This window comes from Sinohyriopsis cumingii, unplaced genomic scaffold (assembly GCF_028554795.1).
Source record: "Sinohyriopsis cumingii isolate HCF-2022 unplaced genomic scaffold, ASM2855479v2 utg000837l, whole genome shotgun sequence".
NCBI lineage: Eukaryota > Metazoa > Mollusca > Bivalvia > Unionida > Unionidae > Sinohyriopsis > Sinohyriopsis cumingii.
Window position 1 is genome coordinate 2006907 of NW_028315936.1, and position 23457 is coordinate 2030363.

At 36.0% G+C, this 23457-nt stretch overlaps 1 protein-coding gene across 3 annotated transcripts in view; it reads left to right on the plus strand.

Annotated features, from left to right (window-relative positions):
• LOC149773188 (baculoviral IAP repeat-containing protein 8-like) overlaps window positions 1-23457 on the plus strand; it is a 50437-nt gene that overhangs the window by 16302 nt on the left and 10678 nt on the right. For 2 of the 3 annotated variants that reach the window (XM_089946693.1, XM_089946694.1), the window contains exons 2-3: window positions 8239-8413; window positions 18400-18513. In XM_089946693.1, the coding sequence (XP_089802819.1) occupies window positions 8239-8413; window positions 18400-18513 (289 nt within the window). The remainder of the gene's footprint in view (window positions 1-8238; window positions 8414-18399; window positions 18514-23457) is intronic. The other variant, XM_089946695.1, reaches the window with a different exon arrangement.

The window sequence follows — 23457 nt, forward strand, 5'->3', positions numbered from 1 at the left end:
CGTAGAAAGCTTCTCGTTGTTCGGTACGCATGTTGTCGGGGTCGTAATAGTGAGCCTCAGGCAAATGGGGTAGAACGGCATGTTGATTGGCTTCAGTATTGAAAAAGTGTGGAAAGTATTCTTTAGCCATTTCTGTCATTCCAAACGTTTTAGGCATTCGACTCAAAGGCATGGCCAAATAGCTCATTGAATCTTTAAACTGCAATTGTCCCACTTGCATGAAAATGATTTTGGCTCCGTTCAAAGTGACTTTAGGATGTTCGGTGCCTTGTTCCGTATAGTATCTGAGAAGAAACTGTCCATCGTATCTGGAGAAATTGTGAGCCATCACTGTGGCATGACGATGACAATCTCCTAAACGTTCGATGTCCTCTTGGCTCCACGTCTTGTCGATGGGATCTAAGACCCATTGGGCAAAATCGGCTAACGTGTTCGGTCCTCGAAAGATTTTTTCACGCCCTCCAGGAATCTTGCTGCAGTGAGGGCTATGACTGAAGATAGGTTCTTGAATGCACTTCTCGCACGCTCGATGAGCCACGCAGAAATTAGGAATGTGAATGCCAGTCTCTTGCATGCATTCGAAATCGAAAAAGATGAAATTGCCTTTCTTCTTGTGACCGTCCTCTTTCTCTGGTGGGGGTTGGTATTTTTGCACATAACATTCGTGTTTCAAGTCCACGATGTGGTGACAAATGTGACATTTTTTCTTTCCTGAACATACGTGTGCCTTGGCATTATTGGTACGTAGGCCTTGTCGACACGTAGGGCACAGTCTCAGCAGTTGACAAGCACATTTCTGCTGTGACCCTTGCGTCTTTAGATGTTGTTGGTAACAGGCAGGGCTGACAAACGTGCGCAGACAAGCAGGACAATGTACTCTTTCTTGTCCTTCACTCAGACAGGGTGGAGAGGCCAAACATCCTGAGCATTTCCATCCGCAGTGTTTGTGTTGCTCTCGATTGTTATAGCCATAGTCACATTTCTCACAGTAATAACTGTATCCCAGGAATCCAGTGATAGTGGTAATGGTATCGAAATGGTCATCGTGAGAATAGACATGAATGTATTTTCCGTCCTTAAAGTCTTTCCCTCGAAACAACAGAGGCCCACGCACTTCTTGAGGGTGCACTTTCAAGGTGTAGCGTGGAGCTAGGACATCTTGCAATTTTTGCATTTCAGGAATGCCACAGGGTGTGTCTTTGGACAGGCCGGCTTGTTTCAACAGGAGTTCTGCTTCGTTTCGTTGTTTGGCTCGGTCCGATTGTTGAATAGTTTTCAAGGCTCTTTTCCATTCTGCCGTGTCGTTCTTGTTGGCATAGGTTCGTCCCACCACGATGGCTCGGGCTAAGCACATCTGGTCTTGAGGGTTGTTAATTTGGACGAGACTCTTTTTGGTGCTGCGAAGGTCGTTCACCAATAACACCTTATTGCGTTGTCCGGTCCCTTGAGGAGGAGAGACGTGGGCCATTTTCAGTGTGGCTTTACCATCGGTGATGTCAAACTGGTCATTAGATTGTTGTACGTGTTGAATCTTGTCCATGACTTTGGAAGGGGTTAGTTCTGCGGGTCTGCTAAACTCGATCCAAACAGGGGATTTCAAGCTGTCGTGATCTATGGATAGTGTCAAGCGATCGTCTTCTTTGGGTTGACATTGTCGCTTGAGTGCAGTGAGCAAAGAATCCCACATCTCGGTGATAAACCCTTCTGCTTTCTCCAATGGTACGTCGGACTTGAAATCTTTAAACTTCACTGTGTAGGTGTAAGCCGTGGTTCTAAATTTTCTAGAGGAGCGCTTTTCCGTCTCTCGAATGGAATAGTACTTTTCAGGGTTAACTAAGGGTGGTGAACTTGGTTTAGAGGGTTCGGATTCTGGTTCACTCATGTCCTCTTCAAAATCACTGGCATGAATTTGTGCCAAGACTTCAGCTCTGGTACGAGGCGATAGATCACGTTTCTGCCTCTTACTTTCTTCTTCTTCTTTCTTCTCGAATGAATAGGATCGTTTCATCTTGAGTGCAAAACGTCAAATGACTCAAGTTTAAACACCATAGACTAATTTATAGTCATGACAAACCAGCGTATATAAAAAGAGTGTGTGTCTTGTCCTTTCACTATTCATTTCACTCTCAAACTGAGCACAACGATGGAAGAGACTACCCAGATGGAACGTTTCATCAGAGCTTTGCGAGGGGTCATTAGAAAATTCTCTTCAGACCAGCCCACGGACTACTCTCCTTCCTTTCGAGATAAAAGTCAAGATACTTGCTATATCTGTCAGAAGAAAGGGCATTGGTCTTCAGAGTGTCCAGACCGTCAAAAAAGAACAAAAACCGGGGCTAGAAAAGACAAAAGTCAAGATACCTGTTATTATTGTCAAGAAAAAGGACATTGGTCTCCAGATTGCCCAAAAAAGAAACAAGAAGAGTCAGAAGAAAAGAGGGATTCTTCAGAAGAAGAGAGAGATTCTTCAGAGGAAGAAAGCAGCCAGGTGAAGAAAAAGAAACGGGAGAAGAAAAGAAGAAGGGAAGAAAGTGAGGAGGAAGAGGAGGAAAAGACTGTGACGGTGAAGAAATTGAAAAAAAAGAGAGAGTAAAAAAAGAAACAGAAGAAGTGAATGTAATTTATAAAGTGTTCTGTTGTGAATTGTGAATTGGATTGTAACTATGGAGAAAAGAATCAGTTAATTATATAAGGTAAGTGTCTTTGAGTTTTGATTTTAAAATAAGAAGCTACACTCACGCACTCATACACAGACATGTACTATAATGGTAAAATGGTTTTTTTTTTTTGTTGATTTTTGAGTTATTGGCAAATTGAAAGGCTGTCTCTTTTCGAGAGAAGTGGGTGGCCCTGAAAAGGGCCTTTTTTTGGTGTAGGGGTGAGTTTAAGCAATCAACTTTAACTGCCTTAAGCCTTTGCCACGGCCGAGGCCTACTTCTGATGATGATGATTGGGTTGAAATCACTAAGGGTGGTACGATAGGCTTAGTCACAGGGTTGGCGTGTTTAGCTCGGGAAGGTCGTATTCTCTTCGGTCGTGATAAAGAAGTCTGATACATTTGTTTCAGACTTCTTAACTCCGCTAAAATGTCCAACAGTACCGTAGCCGTTTGATTTTCACCCTCTTGTTTCTTTGCTGCTACTTCTTCTTCTTGTTTTTTTCTTACCTCTTCTTGTTGCTGTTGCTGTTGCTGTAGGAGAAAAGCTTGTTCTGCTTCCTTTTGTTGTTGCATAAATTTCTCCAATTCTTCTTTCTGTCTCTGTCTAAAATTCTCCACTTGCGGTAATGAAGAATGAGACGAAGGTTCCGGAACAAATTCTTGCGAGGTAAGAAAATCCACAAAATCCCAATGTACCTCTTCTGAAAGTAAGTCCGGGTTCCCTTGGGTGGTCTCCACTGCTGGTGCACCCCAATGGATCGTTTTCTGAGTTTCCGTCATGTTGAATCACTGTCGCATAGATTCACAGCACACAGGCGCTGGCGAATCTATATAGACCACATGACGTCACAGACTGCTCTCTTCGGATTGGATGCGGACTGATTGAATTTTGTAACGTGTGTTCGGATTGGTGAATGAACTCAATCCGTTTCAATCCTTCCTCTACCTATAAATAAGCGCAGTTCACTGCATTGATTCACCTGTTCTCGTCACCTCACGATGTGGACCACAGTTGAATCATCCACCCTTGTGTCTTCCATGATGTTTAGGATGGACATGCTCATGTATGTCCGGTCCAAATGGACTGTTGTTGATAGGACAGATACTAGTCTATGGATGAGAAGAGTTTACATAGAAAGACAAGGATGCCTCAAGAGGGTACTTGTGTATGGACCTGCAGTTAGAAGGAGTTTAAGAAGAAGAAGATGTGACAGATGCCGTCTATGTTAATATTAATATTAACATAAACCCAAAGGCCCTTTTCAGGGCCAGCCATATTTCTCGAAAAGAGATAGACTTTTCAATTGCCTACCCCTTTATAAAAAAATTTAAAAAAAAAAAAAAATCCCATGTTCAATTCCCCTTGTCCCTAAAGTAGTTTTTTTTTTTCTAACATGTTCAATTCCCCTTTGTCCCTAGACAAACCCACACTTTGTTCCCATGTTCAATTCCCCTTGTCCCTAGACAGACCCAAACTCTATTCCCCATGTTCAATTGCCTTTGTCCCTAGAATCGATATTTTTTTTTTTCCATTGTTCGAAAGCCTTTGACGCTAATCTCAATATTTCCTTTTTTTTCCTTTCTCCAATGTTAAATTCCATTGACTCTAATCTTACCCAGGGTTTTTTGCCCATGTTAAATTTCCATTGACGCTAATCTCGCCCAGGGTGGTTAATGTTAAATTTCCATTGACGCTAATCTCACCCCTTTCACTACTATCGGATCCTTTGAAGACCTCTTGACCACTGTAAAAAAGAGCAAAGTGGTACGGTCATGTCTCAAGATGATCTGGATTGGCGAAAACAATCTTGCAAGACACAGTGCAAGGGCACGGTAGAAGAGGCAGACAGAAAAAGAGGTGGGGAAGACAATATTAATGAGTGGGCAGATATGAGATCTGGAGATTCCCAAAGGACAGTAGAAAACAGGGAAGATGGAGAGTATTGGTTAATTGTAAAGTCATCTGTGGAACCCCAATGGCCTCTTGGGTTAAGAAATTCATCATGATGATGATTCTGAGTAAATGTATTAATGGCTATCAAGTTTGATTATATGTAACTGTAGGATGTGAACATCAATAGTACTCCCACCCATCCTTGACCCTCTCCTCCGAAATGATTCAGGGACTCCAGTCAAAGACAACATTTGTTTTTGAGTCGACACTTGGATCAGTAACCACAAACATCAATTTTCGGATAGGTTAAAATCTTAATTTTGAAGCGTTTATAACTTAGGTAAAAATAAATACTATGCATAATGAAACTTTGTGAGGACTTTTGTTAAAATTAAAAACCATAAATCTTTTGCATTGGAGATAAATTGGAATCTCTGTTAAATCTGTGTTGATAAATATCTATGTTGTATACAGAATTATTCAATTAACTGCATCATCATCCTGAGTTTTGTCATTAATTCCAAAGAAAAATGTCATTTTATGAATCCCAAATTATCTTTGTGGCTACATTTACTTTTTATTGATGGTAAAATATTATTTTTAAATACATTTTGGTTAATTCATACCACAAAAATAAGATATTGTCTGTGTATGTGACTTGCAAGAAAGAACAGAGTTTGTTTGAAATCAGTATTTTGAAAAATATGTTTGTAGCCAAGATTCTATATACATGTAATTGATTCAGCTGCAGTCGTCTATGATTCAAATAGTTTCAGATTGTAACAAGAATAATTTATGCCAGTCATTATATTCAAAATTGACAAAATCCAAATTCCATTTTATTAAAGAAGTTGATATTTCATTGCTTTTAATACTTTTTTCATAAATACATCTACATTCTTTTTAATTTCCTTTAATGGTATACACAACACTATATATACAAGGTTGTTGTAGACAGTTATGATTGATAATGAATTTATTTTTGCACAACTTTTTAGCTGCCAATATGCTTTGAAAATGTACAAAATTAATGTTAATGGAAAATATAATTTTTATTAATATCAAAATTTATCAAGGAACCATCTGGATTAACAGAATCATTCACAAATATATCTTTTTTTAAACCCATGTTTTGTAATACTTTTCCATCCTTGGTAATGTAAGGATTTAACCATACATGTCCTTCTAATAAATGTTCAACTGTGACTTTTTGGAATGTGCTAGCTAGTTCTATGACATTATGCTTCAAAAGCCACAGTGCAAAAAAGATTTAGATTTTTTTTTCACTGGCAAGAAAATGTATTCTAATTAAGAAGATATTTTCATATTTGATACTGAAAATTGTAATTGACATTTCCATTATGAATCACCAGGCAATCTTTTTCTAAGCCTTGTTAGTTTTAAATCATTTACAAAATATTTTAACCATATTTAATCCCCATTAAGATGATTCTTCACAAAAATATTTCTTGTGATTTTGTCCTTTGACCTATGCCCAAGGTGCATGTAAAAGAATGAACCATATATACTCACTTATAACTGAACGCTCTGATCTGCCATCCCATAATGCACCAGCAGATCTGGGTCTATGCAGTTTGTTAGAAGTAATCAGTAGAATAACATAGATTCTGATCTGCAGGTGCATTATGATATGGCAGGTAAGAATCTTTGTTGTTTACAGTTTGGCTCAGCTTATAAGCTAGTAAATTTGTTATTTAATACACTAAGAAGATGGCTGTTATTTAGTACACTAAGAAATGCTTAGATGGATTTGGTTAAGAGATGATTGATTTTTTTAGATACATTTATCCAAAACTGTCACTGTCATCTTTCCAAATGGAGTATTTTATACACTCAGAGGCTCTGGAGGGGTGGGATGCACTTCGATTTGAAAGACTTGACAACCAGCCTACGTTCTCTTGGGAAGTCCCCTGCGAAATTAAAATACCTATCACGATCAGAAAAAAACTTTGAAGTTAAAAAGCTCAAAATATGTGTCAGAAGGGGTCAGTTTAATCACTACATCAAAAGGGTTTATAAGTATCCTACCATTCCTTTGACTTCATGGTTCAGGAAGAGGATTAAGATTAATTCCGTACTTAAACACTAGTAATCAGTGACCTTTGATTTGAAACCCACGATGACATGACTTGGTGATGTCCCATTCTTTTACTTATTGACCCCTTTCACCTGCTCCAGGGACATTGATGCCAACATGAAAGAAATGGTACAGGCATGGTACACTGCGGGTAATTTAACAACTGTATTAATATAAAAATGACAAATGTTGTCCACAGCTTGAAAAGAGCATTTATCCAGTCTCACCTGCCATGCTTGACCACAGTGTCACGAGTGGTAACATAAAATATTTTTATGTTCACAAGATACATTTTGGTGGCCATAGATGAATTTAATAAATCCACTTATTTTCCAAATAGCAGGTATAATTCAATAACCACAGTCCACAGAGTTGCAACAAAGCTATCAGATTAATTCATACAGCACACCAAACTAAGGTACCAGCCTCCATATTGGTAAAAATGTGGTTGGTGAAATTGATGACAACTGACTAAGAACTTCACACTGGTTAGAACAGGAAGTGAGATATGCATATGTGTGTATATGTGTGTGTATGTAACAAAGAATGACACCATGAGCATACCATAGACCTGTTATACCATGTGGTGATTGTAATTTTCAATAGATGTCAAGGTGGTTTACACATTTATTTCCACTCAGACAACTTTGTGGTTAAGTTAAACATTCAGTTGATTACACATTTGTTTGGAGGTATTCATGCATAATGAAGTTCCATTGTATCAAGTTTGTATCTATTACAATTTTATTGTTATTAGAACAACTAAGAGTAAACCATAGAAGATTTATTTATACTTGGAATGATTTTAAGAAATAACAGTGACCCAAATTGGCTATTAAATTGAAGTTAGAAACAGAATGCACAGGCATGCATGAAGTACTTCAAATATATTTAATAGGTGTTTCAGATAAACAACACTGCATTGGTTTCAACTACACCTTGAAGGTTAAGATAACATTAAACATTTCTATAGACACCACGATTAAACATACACTTTACCAATCTTCTTTTTGATAAATCATAGAGTGATATGGTGTAATACAATTAAATACTGGAGCTGATAGCTAAAAGAAACAACTAAGGATAATGCACATATTTCTGAAGAAGAAAATGAAGCATTATAAAGCAGGCATAACTAACCTCTTAATGCAATGTGCCAAATGAGGCAGCATTTCATCTCATATTTCTTGTAGTTAGAATATATATATATATATATATATATATATATATATATATATATATATATATATATATATATATATATTTATTTATTTATTTATTTATTTATTTATTTATTTATATATATACTGATTTTGCTTTCAACTGGAGTCTTGTATGAAAATGTTTGAAATAGTGTAGTGTCTCAATGCACGAAATTAATCAGCATATTACCATGTACCATTGAGACCCAAACGCAATTGAAAGAATTGTTTCAGCTTGTATTCATCATGAAAATATTGCCCCTGCATGTGTATCGGAAGATGTAGATATATAAAACTTGATTATAAAGAGATATGCTTGAGGGTGCAGATTTCATTGCATTTCTTTTTAAATCATCTTACTGGAATAATTTTTTATTGGACACAGTGGAAAGCTCGGCAACCACTGGAGGACAGGGTTGGGGAGACCGCAGCATCCATGCAGTCTCCCATCAACACAGAGATACAGGAATGTATGCTGACAGTTGCAGCTCAGAGTGTAATAGAAACGGGATACGAACACAAGATGGTTCAACGGGCAATTGAGAGGTTGCTGATGAAAGGTTAGTAAATACAGAAATGCATCTTTACTGTCTAATTATATGTCTGTGTAATGCATCTTTACATTTACTGTCTAATTATATGTCTGTATAATGCATCTTTACATTTACTGTCTAATTATATGTCTGTGTAATGCATCTTTACATTTACTGTCTAATTATGTCTGTGTAATGCATCTTTACAGTTACTGTCTAATTATGTCTGTGTAATGCATATTTACATTTACTGTCTATTATTAAGTCTGTGTAATGCATCTTTACATTTACTGTCTATTATAAGTGTGTGTAATGCATCTTTACATTTACTGTCTAATTATATGTCTGTGTAATAAATCTTTACATTTACTGTCTAATTATATGAATGTGTAATGCATATTTACATTTACTGTCTAATCATATGTCTGTGTAATGCATCTTTACATTTGCTGTCTATTATAAGTCTGTGTAATAAAAACTTTACATTTACTGTCTAATTATATGTCAGTGTAATACATATTTACATTTACTGTCTAATTATATGTCTGTGTAATGCATCTTTACATTTACTACTAATTATATGTCTGTGTAATGCATCTTTATTTACATTTACTGTCTAATTATATGTCTGTGTAATGCATCTTTACAGTTACTGTCTAATTATATGTCTGTAATGCATATTTACATTTACTGTCTAATTATTTGTCTGTGTAATGCATCTTTACATTTACTATTATAAGTCTGTGTAATGCATCTTTACATTTACTGTCTAATTATATGTCTGTGTAATAAATCTTTACATTAACTGTCTAATTATATGTCTGTGTAATGCATCTTCACATTTACTGTCTATTATAAGTCTGTAATGCATCTTTACATTTACTGCCTAATTATATGTCTGTGTAATGCATCTTTACATTTACTGTCTAATTATATGTCTGTGTAATAAATCTTTACATTTACTGTCTAATTATATGTCTGTGTAATGCATCTTCACATTTACTGTCTATTATAAGTCTGTGTAATGCATCTTTACAGTTACTGCCTAATCATATGTCTGTGTAATGCATCTTTACATTTACTGTCTATTATAAGTCTGTGTAATGCATCTTTACATTTACTGTCTAATTATATGTCTGTGTAATGCATCTTTACAGTTACTGTCTAATCATGTCTGCGTAATACATCTTTAGATTTACTGTCTATTATAAGTCTGTGTAATGCATCTTTACAGTTACTGTCTAATCATATGTCTGTGTAATGCATCTTTACATTTACTATTATAAGTCTGTGTAATGCATCTTTACATTTACTGTCTAATTATATGTCTGTGTAATAAATCTTTACATTTACTGTCTAATTATATGTATGTGTAATGCATCTTTACATTTACTGTCTAATCATATGTCTTTGTAATAAATCTTTACATTTAATGTCTAATTATATGTCTGTGTAATGCATCTTTCCATTTACTGTCTAATTATGTCTGTGTAATGCATCTTTACATTTACTGTCTAATTATATGTCTGTGTAATAAATCTTTATATTTACTGTCTAATTATATGTCTGTGTAATGCATATTTACATTTACTGCTAATTATATGTCTGGGGGCCCCGAGTGGCCGAGTGGTCTAAAGCGCTCACCGTTACAGATCACTGCCATCTCACCTCTGTCTGCGTGGGTTCGAGTCCAAGGCTCGGCTAGCGTGGGTATGTGGGAAAGCCTGCCAGTAGCTTCTCGTTGGTCGGTGGTTCTTCCCTGGGTTTTCCAGGGTTCTTCCTCCACCATTAATACTGGCTGCCATGTATAGCCTATCTTGTGCTGAAAAATGGCGTTAAACCCTAGAACAACAACAACAACAATTATATGTCTGTGTAATGCATCTTTACATTTACTGTCTAATTATATGTCTGTGTAATGCATCTTTACTGTTACTGTCTAATTATATGTCTGTAATGTATATTTACATTTACTGTCTAATTATTTGTCTGTGTAATGCATCGTTACATTTACTGTCTAATTATATGTATGTGTAATAAATCTTTACATTAACTGTCTAATTATATGTCTGTGTAATGCATATTTACATTTACTGTCCAATCATATGTCTGTGTAATGCATCTTTACATTTACTGTCTATTATAAGTCTGTGTAATGCATCTTTACAGTTACTGCCTAATCATATGTCTGTGTAATGCATCTTTACATTTACTGTCTATTATAAGTCTGTGTAATGCATCTTTACATTTACTGTCTAATTACACTGGTCAACAGTGAAATCATTACTGACTTGAAAAGGCCCTAATCTGTAGTATTTTGGTGTGCCGAACACGAATATAACCGTGAAAAATTTGTATTGGCTCTCGTTTTGAAGATATTCATATACCTCATTTTCTATGTTTCACTGTGTAAATTTCTCCAGTAGGACTGCAGCAACATCCGGAATAATGATGTAACATTGCATAATACCATCATGCTCACATCATCCACAGTTGATTGCATCATTTTCTGATGCAATGCAATACTAATGCCATGCGGCTGCTGAAGTAAGTTGACGTCAGCAGTGTACTATACATGTGTAGGCCTATTATACTAATGCCAGGCGGCTGCTGAAGCTGACGTAAGCAGTGTACTATATAAAGCCCAATCAGATAGGTTCAGCATTTAAAATATTTTAGACGTTGTGCGAGACAGTTCAAGCTACTGTTACATAAAACTTATTATTTTATCCATTTACGTACAATAAAGAACAGTAATGCCTCGAAAGTGTGTTAATACCGCGGACAATTTTTGCTATATTTGTGGGGAAGTGACATTTGCCAACCAGATTAAAAGTATCAATTCTCAAGTGAAGAAGGCATATCATCTTTACTTCGGATGCAAGGTTGGTGACCAAGACAAGCCTTGGGCTCCGCATATATGCTGTGCTACATGTACAACACAGCTTTCACAGTGGTTGAATTGCAAAAGGTCATCAATGCCATTTGCAGTCCCAATGGTGTGGAGAGAGCCAAGCAACCACCTAAATGACTGTTACTTCTGCTTGGTTCCTCCTCTTTCCGGCGGAATAACGAAGCGAAAGAAGTCGAGAATAGTCTACCCAAACATTCCGTCTGCATTGAGACCAGTTCCACATGGTGAGGGACTTCCTATTCCAGAACCTCCAGCAGAATATTCTCTTGATTCATCTGACGAAGACAAAGGTGAGTCGACCTGTTCTTCTCCTGGTCCATCAGCATGCAGTGATCCAGATTTTCACTGTGGTGCATCATCAACCCCACACAGAATAACACAGGAAGAACTAAATGACCTGATTCGTGATTTGGACTTATCAAAGAACAAGGCAGAATTGCTAGGATCAAGACTCCAACAATGGAATCTTCTAGAAGAAGATGTCACAATTACTGCATATCGAAAGCGCCACCAGCAATTGGAGCCTTTCTTCAGAAAGGAAAGTAATCTGATATTCTGTTCCGATATTGAGGGCCTCATGAATGCTTTAAAAATCACTCATGACCCACAAGAATGGAGACTATTTGTGGACTCTTCGAAACTGAGTCTCAAGGCTGTGCTTTTGCACAATGGAAACATTCTTCCATCTATTCCAGTAGCGTATGCTGTCCACATGAAAGAGACATACGATAACTTAAGGCAGCTACTGAATTCCATTGAGTATAACAAGTACAGCTGGCACCTCTGTGGTGATTTGAAGGTAGTTGCCCTTTTAATGGGACTGCAGCAAGGATATACAAAATACATGTGTTTCTTATGCGAGTGGGATAGCCGAGCAAGGGAAATGCACTACATGAGGAAGGAATGGACTCACAGGCAGAATGTAGCCATTGGAGAGAAGAATATCCAACACCCAGCTCTGGTTGAGGCTCAGAAAATCTTGCTACCACCCCTTCACATCAAACTAGGTTTGATGAAGAACTTCGTGAAAGCCATTGACCGGACTTTGCCAGCATTCCGATACCTGCATGAAAAATTCCCTCGACTCAGCGAAGCAAAGATTAAAGAGGGAGTTTTTGTGGGTCCTCAGATTCGAGAGCTTTTCAAAGATGACCGGTTCAACAACTTGCTGGAAGGTGACGCGAAACAAGCATGGAATGCTTTTCGCCTAGTTTCTACAAACTTCCTCGGAAATGTTAGGGCAGAAAACTATAAGGAACTAGTAGAAGACATGTTGATGAAGTATAAGAAACTTGGCTGCAATATGTCTCTAAAGATTCACTTCCTTCATTCCCATTTGGATTTCTTTCCTAGCAACTGTGGTATTGTTAGTGATGAACACGGCGAACGTTTTCATCAAGATATCGCAACAATGGAACAAAGATACCAGGGAAAATGGTCCACTACAATGCTGGCTGACTACTGCTGGACACTCCTCAGAGATGCTCCCGAACAGCTGTACAAGAGACAGGCGAAGAAATCTAAGATGTAGTCAATGACTTGATTTTTTATAGGTAGGCTATTACAGTTGACCTTTTACTATTGGAATGCATTTCGTTATGTAAACATTAATTTCTTGCAGATTACAAAAAAACTAGAGCCAATTTTGCAATTTGACTGTCATATTCGTGTTCAGCACATAAAAATTGATAAGAATTGACTAATTTTATTTCAGTAACATGACTTTTGTAAAAATTTGTTGTCCAGTGTTATATGTCTGTGTAATGCATCTTTACAATTACTGTCTAATCATGACTGCGTAATGCATCTTTACATTTGCTGTCTATTATAAGTCTGTGTAATGCATCTTTACAGTTACTGTCTAATCATATGTCTGTGTAATGCATCTTTACATTTACTATTATAAGTCTGTGTAATGCATCTTTACATTTACTGTCTAATTATATGTATGTGTAATGCATCTTTACATTTACTGTCTAATCTTATGTCTTTGTAATAAATCTTTACATTTACTGTCTAATTATATGTCTGTGTAATGCATCTTTACATTTACTGTCTAATTATGTCTGTGTAATGCATCTTTACATTTACTGTCTAATTATATGTCTGTGTAATAAATCTTTACATTTACTGTCTAATTATATGTCTGTGTAATGCATATTTACTTTTGCTACTAATTATATGTCTGTGCAATGCATCTTTACATTTACTGTCTAATTATATGTCTGTGTAATGCATCTTTACTGTTACTGTCTAATTATATGTCTGTAATGTATATTTACATTTACTGTCTAATTATTTGTCTGTGCAATGCATCTTTACATTTGCTATTATATGTCTGTGTAATGCATCGTTACATTTACTGTCTAATTATATGTATGTGTAATAAATCTTTACATTAACTGTCTAATTACACTGGTCAACAGTGAAATCATTACTGACTTGAAAAGGCCCTAATCTGTAGTATTTTGGTGTGCCGAACACGAATATAACCGTGAAAAATTTGTATTGGCTCTCGTTTTGAAGATATTCATATACCTCATTTTCTATGTTTCACTGTGTAAATTTCTCCAGTAGGACTGCAGCAACATCCGGAATAATGATGTAACATTGCATAATACCATCATGCTCACATCATCCACAGTTGATTGCATCATTTTCTGATGCAATGCAATACTAATGCCATGCGGCTGCTGAAGTAAGTTGACGTCAGCAGTGTACTATACATGTGTAGGCCTATTATACTAATGCCAGGCGGCTGCTGAAGCTGACGTAAGCAGTGTACTATATAAAGCCCAATCAGATAGGTTCAGCATTTAAAATATTTTAGACGTTGTGCGAGACAGTTCAAGCTACTGTTACATAAAACTTATTATTTTATCCATTTACGTACAATAAAGAACAGTAATGCCTCGAAAGTGTGTTAATACCGCGGACAATTTTTGCTATATTTGTGGGGAAGTGACATTTGCCAACCAGAAGAAAAGTATCAATTCTCAAGTGAAGAAGGCATATCATCTTTACTTCGGATGCAAGGTTGGTGACCAAGACAAGCCTTGGGCTTCGCATATATGCTGTGCTACATGTACAACACAGCTTTCACAGTGGTTGAATTGCAAAAGGTCATCAATGCCGTTTGCAGTCCCAATGGTGTGGAGAGAGCCAAGCAACCACCTAAATGACTGTTACTTCTGCTTGGTTCCTCCTCTTTCCGGCGGAATAACGAAGCGAAAGAAGTCGAGAATAGTCTACCCAAACATTCCGTCTGCATTGAGACCAGTTCCACATGGTGAGGGACTTCCTATTCCAGAACCTCCAGCAGAATATTCTCTTGATTCATCTGACGAAGACAAAGATGAGTCGACCTGTTCTTCTCCTGGTCCATCAGCATGCAGTGATCCAGATTTTCACTGTGGTGCATCATCAACCCCACACAGAATAACACAGGAAGAACTAAATGACCTGATTCGTGATTTGGACTTATCAAAGAACAAGGCAGAATTGCTAGGATCAAGACTCCAACAATGGAATCTTCTAGAAGAAGATGTCACAATTACTGCATTTCGAAAGCGCCACCAGCAATTGGAGCCTTTCTTCAGAAAGGAAAGTAATCTGATATTCTGTTCCGATATTGAGGGCCTCATGAATGCTTTAAAAATCACTCATGACCCACAAGAATGGAGACTATTTGTGGACTCTTCGAAACTGAGTCTCAAGGCTGTGCTTTTGCACAATGGAAACATTCTTCCATCTATTCCAGTAGCGTATGCTGTCCACATGAAAGAGACATACGATAACTTAAGGCAGCTACTGAATTCCATTGAGTATAACAAGTACAGCTGGCACCTCTGTGGTGATTTGAAGGTAGTTGCCCTTTTAATGGGACTGCAGCAAGGATATACAAAATACATGTGTTTCTTATGCGAGTGGGATAGCCGAGCAAGGGAAATGCACTACATGAGGAAGGAATGGACTCACAGGCAGAATGTAGCCATTGGAGAGAAGAATATCCAACACCCAGCTCTGGTTGAGGCTCAGAAAATCTTGCTACCACCCCTTCACATCAAACTAGGTTTGATGAAGAACTTCGTGAAAGCCATTGACCGGACTTTGCCAGCATTCCGATACCTGCATGAAAAATTCCCTCGACTCAGCGAAGCAAAGATTAAAGAGGGAGTTTTTGTGGGTCCTCAGATTCGAGAGCTTTTCAAAGATGACCGGTTCAACAACTTGCTGGAAGGTGACGCGAAACAAGCATGGAATGCTTTTCGCCTAGTTTCTACAAACTTCCTCGGAAATGTTAGGGCAGAAAACTATAAGGAACTAGTAGAAGACATGTTGATGAAGTATAAGAAACTTGGCTGCAATATGTCTCTAAAGATTCACTTCCTTCATTCCCATTTGGATTTCTTTCCTAGCAACTGTGGTATTGTTAGTGATGAACACGGCGAACGTTTTCATCAAGATATCGCAACAATGGAACAAAGATACCAGGGAAAATGGTCCACTACAATGCTGGCTGACTACTGCTGGACACTCCTCAGAGATGCTCCCGAACAGCTGTACAAGAGACAGGCGAAGAAATCTAAGATGTAGTCAATGACTTGATTTTTTATAGGTAGGCTATTACAGTTGACCTTTTACTATTGGAATGCATTTCGTTATGTAAACATTAATTTCTTGCAGATTACAAAAAAACTAGAGCCAATTTTGCAATTTGACTGTCATATTCGTGTTCAGCACATAAAAATTGATAAGAATTGACTAATTTTATTTCAGTAACATGACTTTTGTAAAAATTTGTTGTCCAGTGTTATATGTCTGTGTAATGCATATTTACATTTACTGTCTGATCATATGTCTGTGTAATGCATTTTTACATTTACTGTCTATTATAAGTTTGTGTAATGCATCTTTACATTTACTGTCTAATTATATGTCTGTGTAATGCATCTTTACATTTGCTGTCTAATTATATGTCTATGTAATAAATACTTACATTTACTGTCTAATTATATGTCTGTGTAATGCATCTTTACGTTTACTGTCTATTATAAGTCTGTGTAATGCATCTTTACAGTTACTGCCTAATCATATGTCTGTGTAATGCATCTTTACATTTACTGTCTATTATAAGTCTGTGTAATACATCTTTACATTTACTGTCTAATTATATGTCTGTGTAATGCATCTTTACAATTACTGTCTAATCATGTCTGCATAATGCATCTTTACATTTACTGTCTAATTATATGTCTTTGTAATAAATCTTTACATTTTCTAATTATATGTCTGTGTAATGCATCTTTACATTTACTTTCTAATTATATGTCTGTGTAATGCATCTTTACATTTACTGTCTAGTTATATGTCTTTGTAATGCATATTTACATTTACTGTCTAATTATATGTCTGTGTAATGCATCTTTACATTTACTGTCTAATTATATGTCCGTGTAACGCATCTTTACATTTCCTAATTATGTCTGTGTAATGCATCTTGACATTTACTGTCTAATTATATGTCTGTGTAATGCATCTTTACATCTACTGTCCAATTATATGTCTGTGTAATGCATCTTTACTGTCTAAATATATGTCTGTGTGTATTATGGTTGGAGATAAGATGTACTTTATATATCAGGATTTTTTAGATTTGTGCCCATGAGCATGTGCCTTTCAATTGCAAATACAGGGTTATGGCATGTTAGTTTGTTGTATTTGAATATCTAGTCATACTGGATATACTTGTATCTAGTCAGACTGAATATACCTGTATCTAGTCATACTGGATATACATGTATCTAGTCATACTGGATATACATGTATCTAGTCAGACTGAATATACCTGTATCTAGTCAGACTGAATATACATGTATCTAGTCAGACTGAATATATCTGTATCTAGTCAGACTGAATATACCTGTATCTAGTCAGACTGAATATACATGTATCTAATCAGACTGTATCGGTTTTTCAACATTTTCAGCAGAAATGACTCAATATATCTTGTGGATATCCTGAAGAAAATAAAAAATGTATTCATTTTCAATTTAAATTTTCTTTCATAATCATGGTACATGTGTTTTATCTTGCATTTTGATGCCCTAAGGTTTGCCTTATTCTATCTGATATCTTTTATTCCATGTTAAAACTGAAATAGGAATGAACGTAAGTGAAATAATGGATTTGCCAAGTGCAGCAAATAGGTATATCAAACTTTTGGTACATGAAGCACAACCCCTCTGTCTGTCTGACTATATATATATATATATATATATATATATATATATATATATATATATATATATATATATGGCATTGCAGATTTTATTTAAGTGTGGTAGACATATAGTTTTTAATGGAAGTTAAATTATTATGTTCATATATTATGTTAGTTTTCTTAAAAATAAAACAGTTCTTCTAGAGACAGTAAATACAAATTATTAATGATGTATAAAGTGTTAATTATAAATTAGCGTTCTACCCTTGATAAAAGAGCATTTTGATACTGGAAATTAGTGTCCTCCTTACCTAACAACTGTATTATGCAGAAAAATTATTTGTCAACCATTTAATTGAATTATCATTGTGTAGTTGTGGTAAGGTGCCTACAGCATCTCACCAATGACTGAAGCCAGTATGTGGTCTTTTGCAGAAGATTATGTAAAACTGTTAATTCATTATGACTTTGGTATGTTGTTTTATTTGAAGTTTATTATAGGTAGTCGTAAGTTGGTAACACTGTGAAGTATAACTATTATCATCCTTGGACTGTAGCACTATTAAGCACTACCCTTTCATTTCACACATCACTGCCCATCATCTGATCCTCAGGCTAGGTCAAAGTCATTTGTAAAAGTGAATGTATCTGTGTCAGACAAAAAAAGCTTCTAAGGTTAGACAGTTTTAAAAATGGAAAATTCATCATTTTCTAAAATAACCTGGTACAAGTATTGGTTAATTTCAATTATACGTAATCTGTTTTGTTAAATCATTTTTAGATTGAAGTTGGCACTAATTACGTTAAGCGTGTGCTAAGGAAAGGCATGTGTTAATTTAGCATGACATGTCTACATCAAGGATTTATTTCTTTTTAAAGGGATTGAAAAATTGACAGGAGAAAACATAATGATGGCCATATTTAGCATTGAAGAAGAAGAAGGGATGGAATCACCCAATGCCAGAATAGGCGAAGAAATCACTGCAAACGGTAAAGGTTGATTATAGTAGAAATCTTATGTGAATGCATAATTTATTTCAGAGTAATCCTGGTCTATTTGTCGCAATGGTTATTCATATTCACTTCTCAAAGCAGAAACAGTTTTGTGGTAATCTCCATCTGATCTAAAAGTTGACCCATTTTTGTTTGTTGATTTATTTCTTCAAAACATTTATGGAGGTCTACTGACTGATTCCCAAAAATAGTTACTGAAGTCAAAGTTATAATTGGTATCCATAACTATGCAAAACATTTCCCACTTTTTATGGTCCTTCATTAAATAGTGTATTTTTTAATGATCTCTCTTTGTTGGTCATCACATTCACCTATTTCCTTATTTTGATCCTTGCAATATGAACATCTGATTTTGTTCACATTGGCCATCAGTGGAATTTTTTTCTTTCTTCCCCATTTGAAAATGAGACAGGCTTAAATTAAGTATTATCGATTATATCCTCTCAACTTAGTGTATTTGTTAGGCCATAACACAGTTAACAAATACCAATGTTTTGTTTTGTTTTTTTCTTTTGAATTGCCAGGAAGCATATTAATGAAGCAATGCTGAATATGTAGTGAAACATGTTCATGTGAATTGTAAGTTTTTAAGATAACATTTATTTAACATCAGCATGATTCCAAACAATTTAAAGTAAGCTCTTTACCGACATTACGGGCAGTCTTTATAAATTACGGAAATGTACTTTTGTCACTGATTATATACGTGTATATATGTTGATATTCTATGGAGGCAAATGATCCCAAAAGATTGGTGGATTAATAGATGGGTAGATAGTGAGAAAGATGATTGTATGATACCTACCTACCTACTTACATAGGTCACTAGATATCCAGTCTTAAATATTGTTCATTCTGTATCTTCTTTAAGCACAATATTTTGCCAGAAAAGGTAGCAGTTTTATGGCAGATATTTAAATGCAATTAAGGGTACTAAATATTGAATGAAATTGACCCTAATATTTACAGCTGGTTTCTGTATGAATTGTTTGCATAAATTAAACATTGTAAGACTCAAATTCTAGCCACTGTTCATATAGCTCAGGGGAGATAAATTTGCAGTAATGAAGTCGTATACATGTAAAAAAAAGTAACACATTTATTATAACTACAGCCATTAATGAATATCTGATAATTCCCATGAATTTTATCTTTGTTGTCGATTAGTAATTATAACTTGTAGCTGAGATGCCTAGAATCTTGTACTGTCCCATGAATTTTATCTTTGTTGTCGATTAGGGGGCACTCACCAGTTATTATGTACTTTTGAGAGAGTGATGTATGTAAGGTGAAGTTGCATTTAAAACATGCACAGTGGAGAGAATGTTGGCATACCTCTATGCTACATTAATGTAATGTGGATGATATTTCTTTGGAAATTGTACATGATCGAAGCACACTGCTAACTAAAATGACTGCTCCCTTGTGCTAAAAAATCAGCGTGAATTAGTCTAAAGTACACTATCCATAGAAGCTATTAAAATAGGGAAAATGAATTTTGCCAGACTAGACAATACAAGCTTGCCAGACTAGACAATACAAGCTTCTGAAAGTGCAATGAATGAATTATCAAATATATAAAATGTAAAAAAAAGCTATCGGCTCTTTTTTATACAAATTACCTCTGAAGTTCAGGAAGTGAAAATGACCAAGTGAAGCTAGCACTTTTTTGAAAGGTGCACATCTGGAGTAAGGCCAAGCTGTATACTCTATAACCCATATTACACCCATCAATCATACACCAAAATAAAGGGAATTAAAGGTTCTTTGAATTATACCTAAGATATACAAGGTCTTTTTTTAAATAGGCAGTATAACCAGTTAGGAAAGCCAGGGAAATTCTTTTTCTTTAAAATTCTAACCCTATGCAAAATTCAAAACTGTAGAGTTCCACCTTAAAACAAATATAAAAATGTATGCAATTATTTTTTTAAATTTTAATATAATTATGTATTATGTTCTGTGTAAAAGGGTACATTCATATTGATGTTAAGCATGAAAATAAGCTAATTATGATCATTTTGCTCTTGCTTACATAATTTGCCATGATGCATGTTTGTGTGAGTAGTGACCTTAATTATGGGGAAATTAGAAGTCTTAGAATGTAGGAATAAAGTCAACTTAACTTTGAAACTGTTGCAATAAGTGAAAGAAATATATAGTGAAAATGTTTCTTTTCATTTATTTGCAGCAATGAAATAAAAAAAATAAATGATGAGAAAGCAAATTTGCTTCCTCCATATTAAACAATAGGCAAATATTTTACACTTAGACCTTTGACCTTTATGAACCTGATCTGTTCCATCCCTTTTCAAACTGTAAAATTTATTGTTGATATCTAAGAAATAATTCTGGCTACTTTCATGTTCCTGTCATTCAGCATAACATTGGTTGCTATGTTTACAAAGTGTAATGTGCATTTTTAAAATAGCTCACTTTTTATCATAAGGGGGAGGGGCTGGACTTGTTAGAGACTCTGACACTCATAAATACTGTTCTGTGGGGGGAAAGGCAGGATAATTATTAAAAAGGACTGTTTTAATGCTTGAGACTTAAATGTTTCAGCCATACAATCAAAATTAAATCATACAATAATAATACCTATGTTCTCTTTAAAGGGGCACTCACCAGTTATTATGTACTTTTGAGAGAGTGATGTATGTAAGGTAAGTTGTTTGCATTTAAAACATGCACAATGGAGAGAATGTGTGCATACCGCTATGCTGTATTAATGTAACGTGGATGATATTTCTTTGGATATTGTACTTCTGGAAATTGTACATGATCTAAGCACACTACTAACTAAAATGTCTCCTTCCTTGTGCTAAAAAGTCAGCCTGAATTAGTCTGAAGTACACTATCCATAGCAGCTATTAAAATAGGGAAAATGAATTTTGCCTGACTAGACAATACAAGCTTCTGAAAGTGCAATGAAAGAATTATCAAATATATAAAATGTAAAAAAAAGTTGCACTGTCCCATGAATTTTATCTTTGCTGTAGATTAGTAATTAGAACTTGTAGCTGAGGTGCCTAGAATCTTGCACTGACAATTTTTTATATAATATTTTATTTGCTGGATATCAAAATACCTAACTTTACCTATGGAAATAAGTGTCTCTGATGATCTGTGACTTTGTGGGGAGGGGGTATGTGTGCTGGTCCAAAGGATTATGGTAATTGCAGGTATGGCAGTCGGTGCTGTATCCTGCGGACCTGGGTTCCAATCTCAGTTTTGTACAGATTGAAATTATCTGGCTTGTATTCTTTCTCCATATGAAAAAATCACTTGATATTATAATGCATTCTCCTGTAGGATCCAGCGGTAGCACTTTGTGCTCTGTATGGTATATTTGTAACTCTCTGTAATAACCTTATGGCAATCAAGAGTGACTGTGTACTTATATGAAAATTGATTGCAGGGTTGATAAGCGGATGTATCTTTGGCAATGTTTTTATAGCATTGTTTTTGAGGGATATGTGCTAGGTCAAGGGGATTTGGGGGTTGGTGCATATGGGCAAAGCAATGGGTGCCATAACCTGGATGTATGTGTATGTGTGTGTATATACATTTTGAAATTTCATTTTCAAAGCTAAAGTTCTGCATCTATCAGCTAGCTAAGATTACCCCACACTTATTATTTACTGTCAGAGATGTTTCAGGTGTGGAACAAGTATTTTCAAAATCAATAGTGTATATAAAGAACTTTTTCAAATGAAGACAAAAATAAGATCGCTAATACATTTTGCCAATGGTCTTGATTTTTCTATTTTCAGCTTGTAGGAATATCTGCATTTTTGGACATCATCATCATCTAGTTTCACTATTACTTTATTCTGATGTTTTTGTTAGTACATCATCAAAATTATAGGAGATATCACACATAATAATTTAGTGACTTTGTCTTGTGACCTTTTCCAAAATGTTTGTCTGCAATGTTATCTGAATGTGATGATTTTCTAAAACAAGATACTTGTGACCTAGACACATCATAGCATCATCTGCACCTAGACACATCATAGCATCATCTACACCTAGACACATCATAGCATCATCTGCACCTAGGCACATAGCATCATCTGCACCTGGACACATCATAGCATCATCTGCACCTAGACACATCATAGCATCATCTGCACCTAGGCACATCATAGCATCATCTGCACCTGGACACATCATAGCATCATCTGCACCTGGACACATCATAGCATCATCTGCACCTAGACACATCATAGCATCATCTGCACCTAGACACATCATAGCATCATCTACACCTAGACACATCATAGCATCATCTGCACCTAGATACATCATAGCATCATCTGCACCTAGACACATCATATCATCATCTGCACCTAGACACATCATAGCATCATCTGCACCTAGGCACATCATAGCATCATCTGCACCTGGACACATCATAGCATCATCTGCACCTGGACACATCATAGCATCATCTGCACCTAGACACATCATAGCATCATCTGCACCTAGACACATCATAGCATCATCTACACCTAGACACATCATAGCATCATCTGCACCTAGACACATCATATCATCATCTGCACCTAGACACAGCATCATCTGCACCTAGACACATCATAGCATCATCTGCACCTAGACACATCATGGCATCATCTACACCTAGACACATCATAGCATCATCTGCACCTAGACACATCATATCATCATCTGCACCTAGACACATCATAGCATCATCTGCACCTAGACACATCATAGCATCATCTGTACCTAGACACATCATAGCATCATCTACACCTGGACACATCATAGCATCATCTGCACCTGGACACATCATAGCATCATCTGCACCTGGACACATCGTAGCATCATCTACACCTAGACACATCATAGCATCATCTGCACCTAGACACATCATGGCATCATCTACACCTA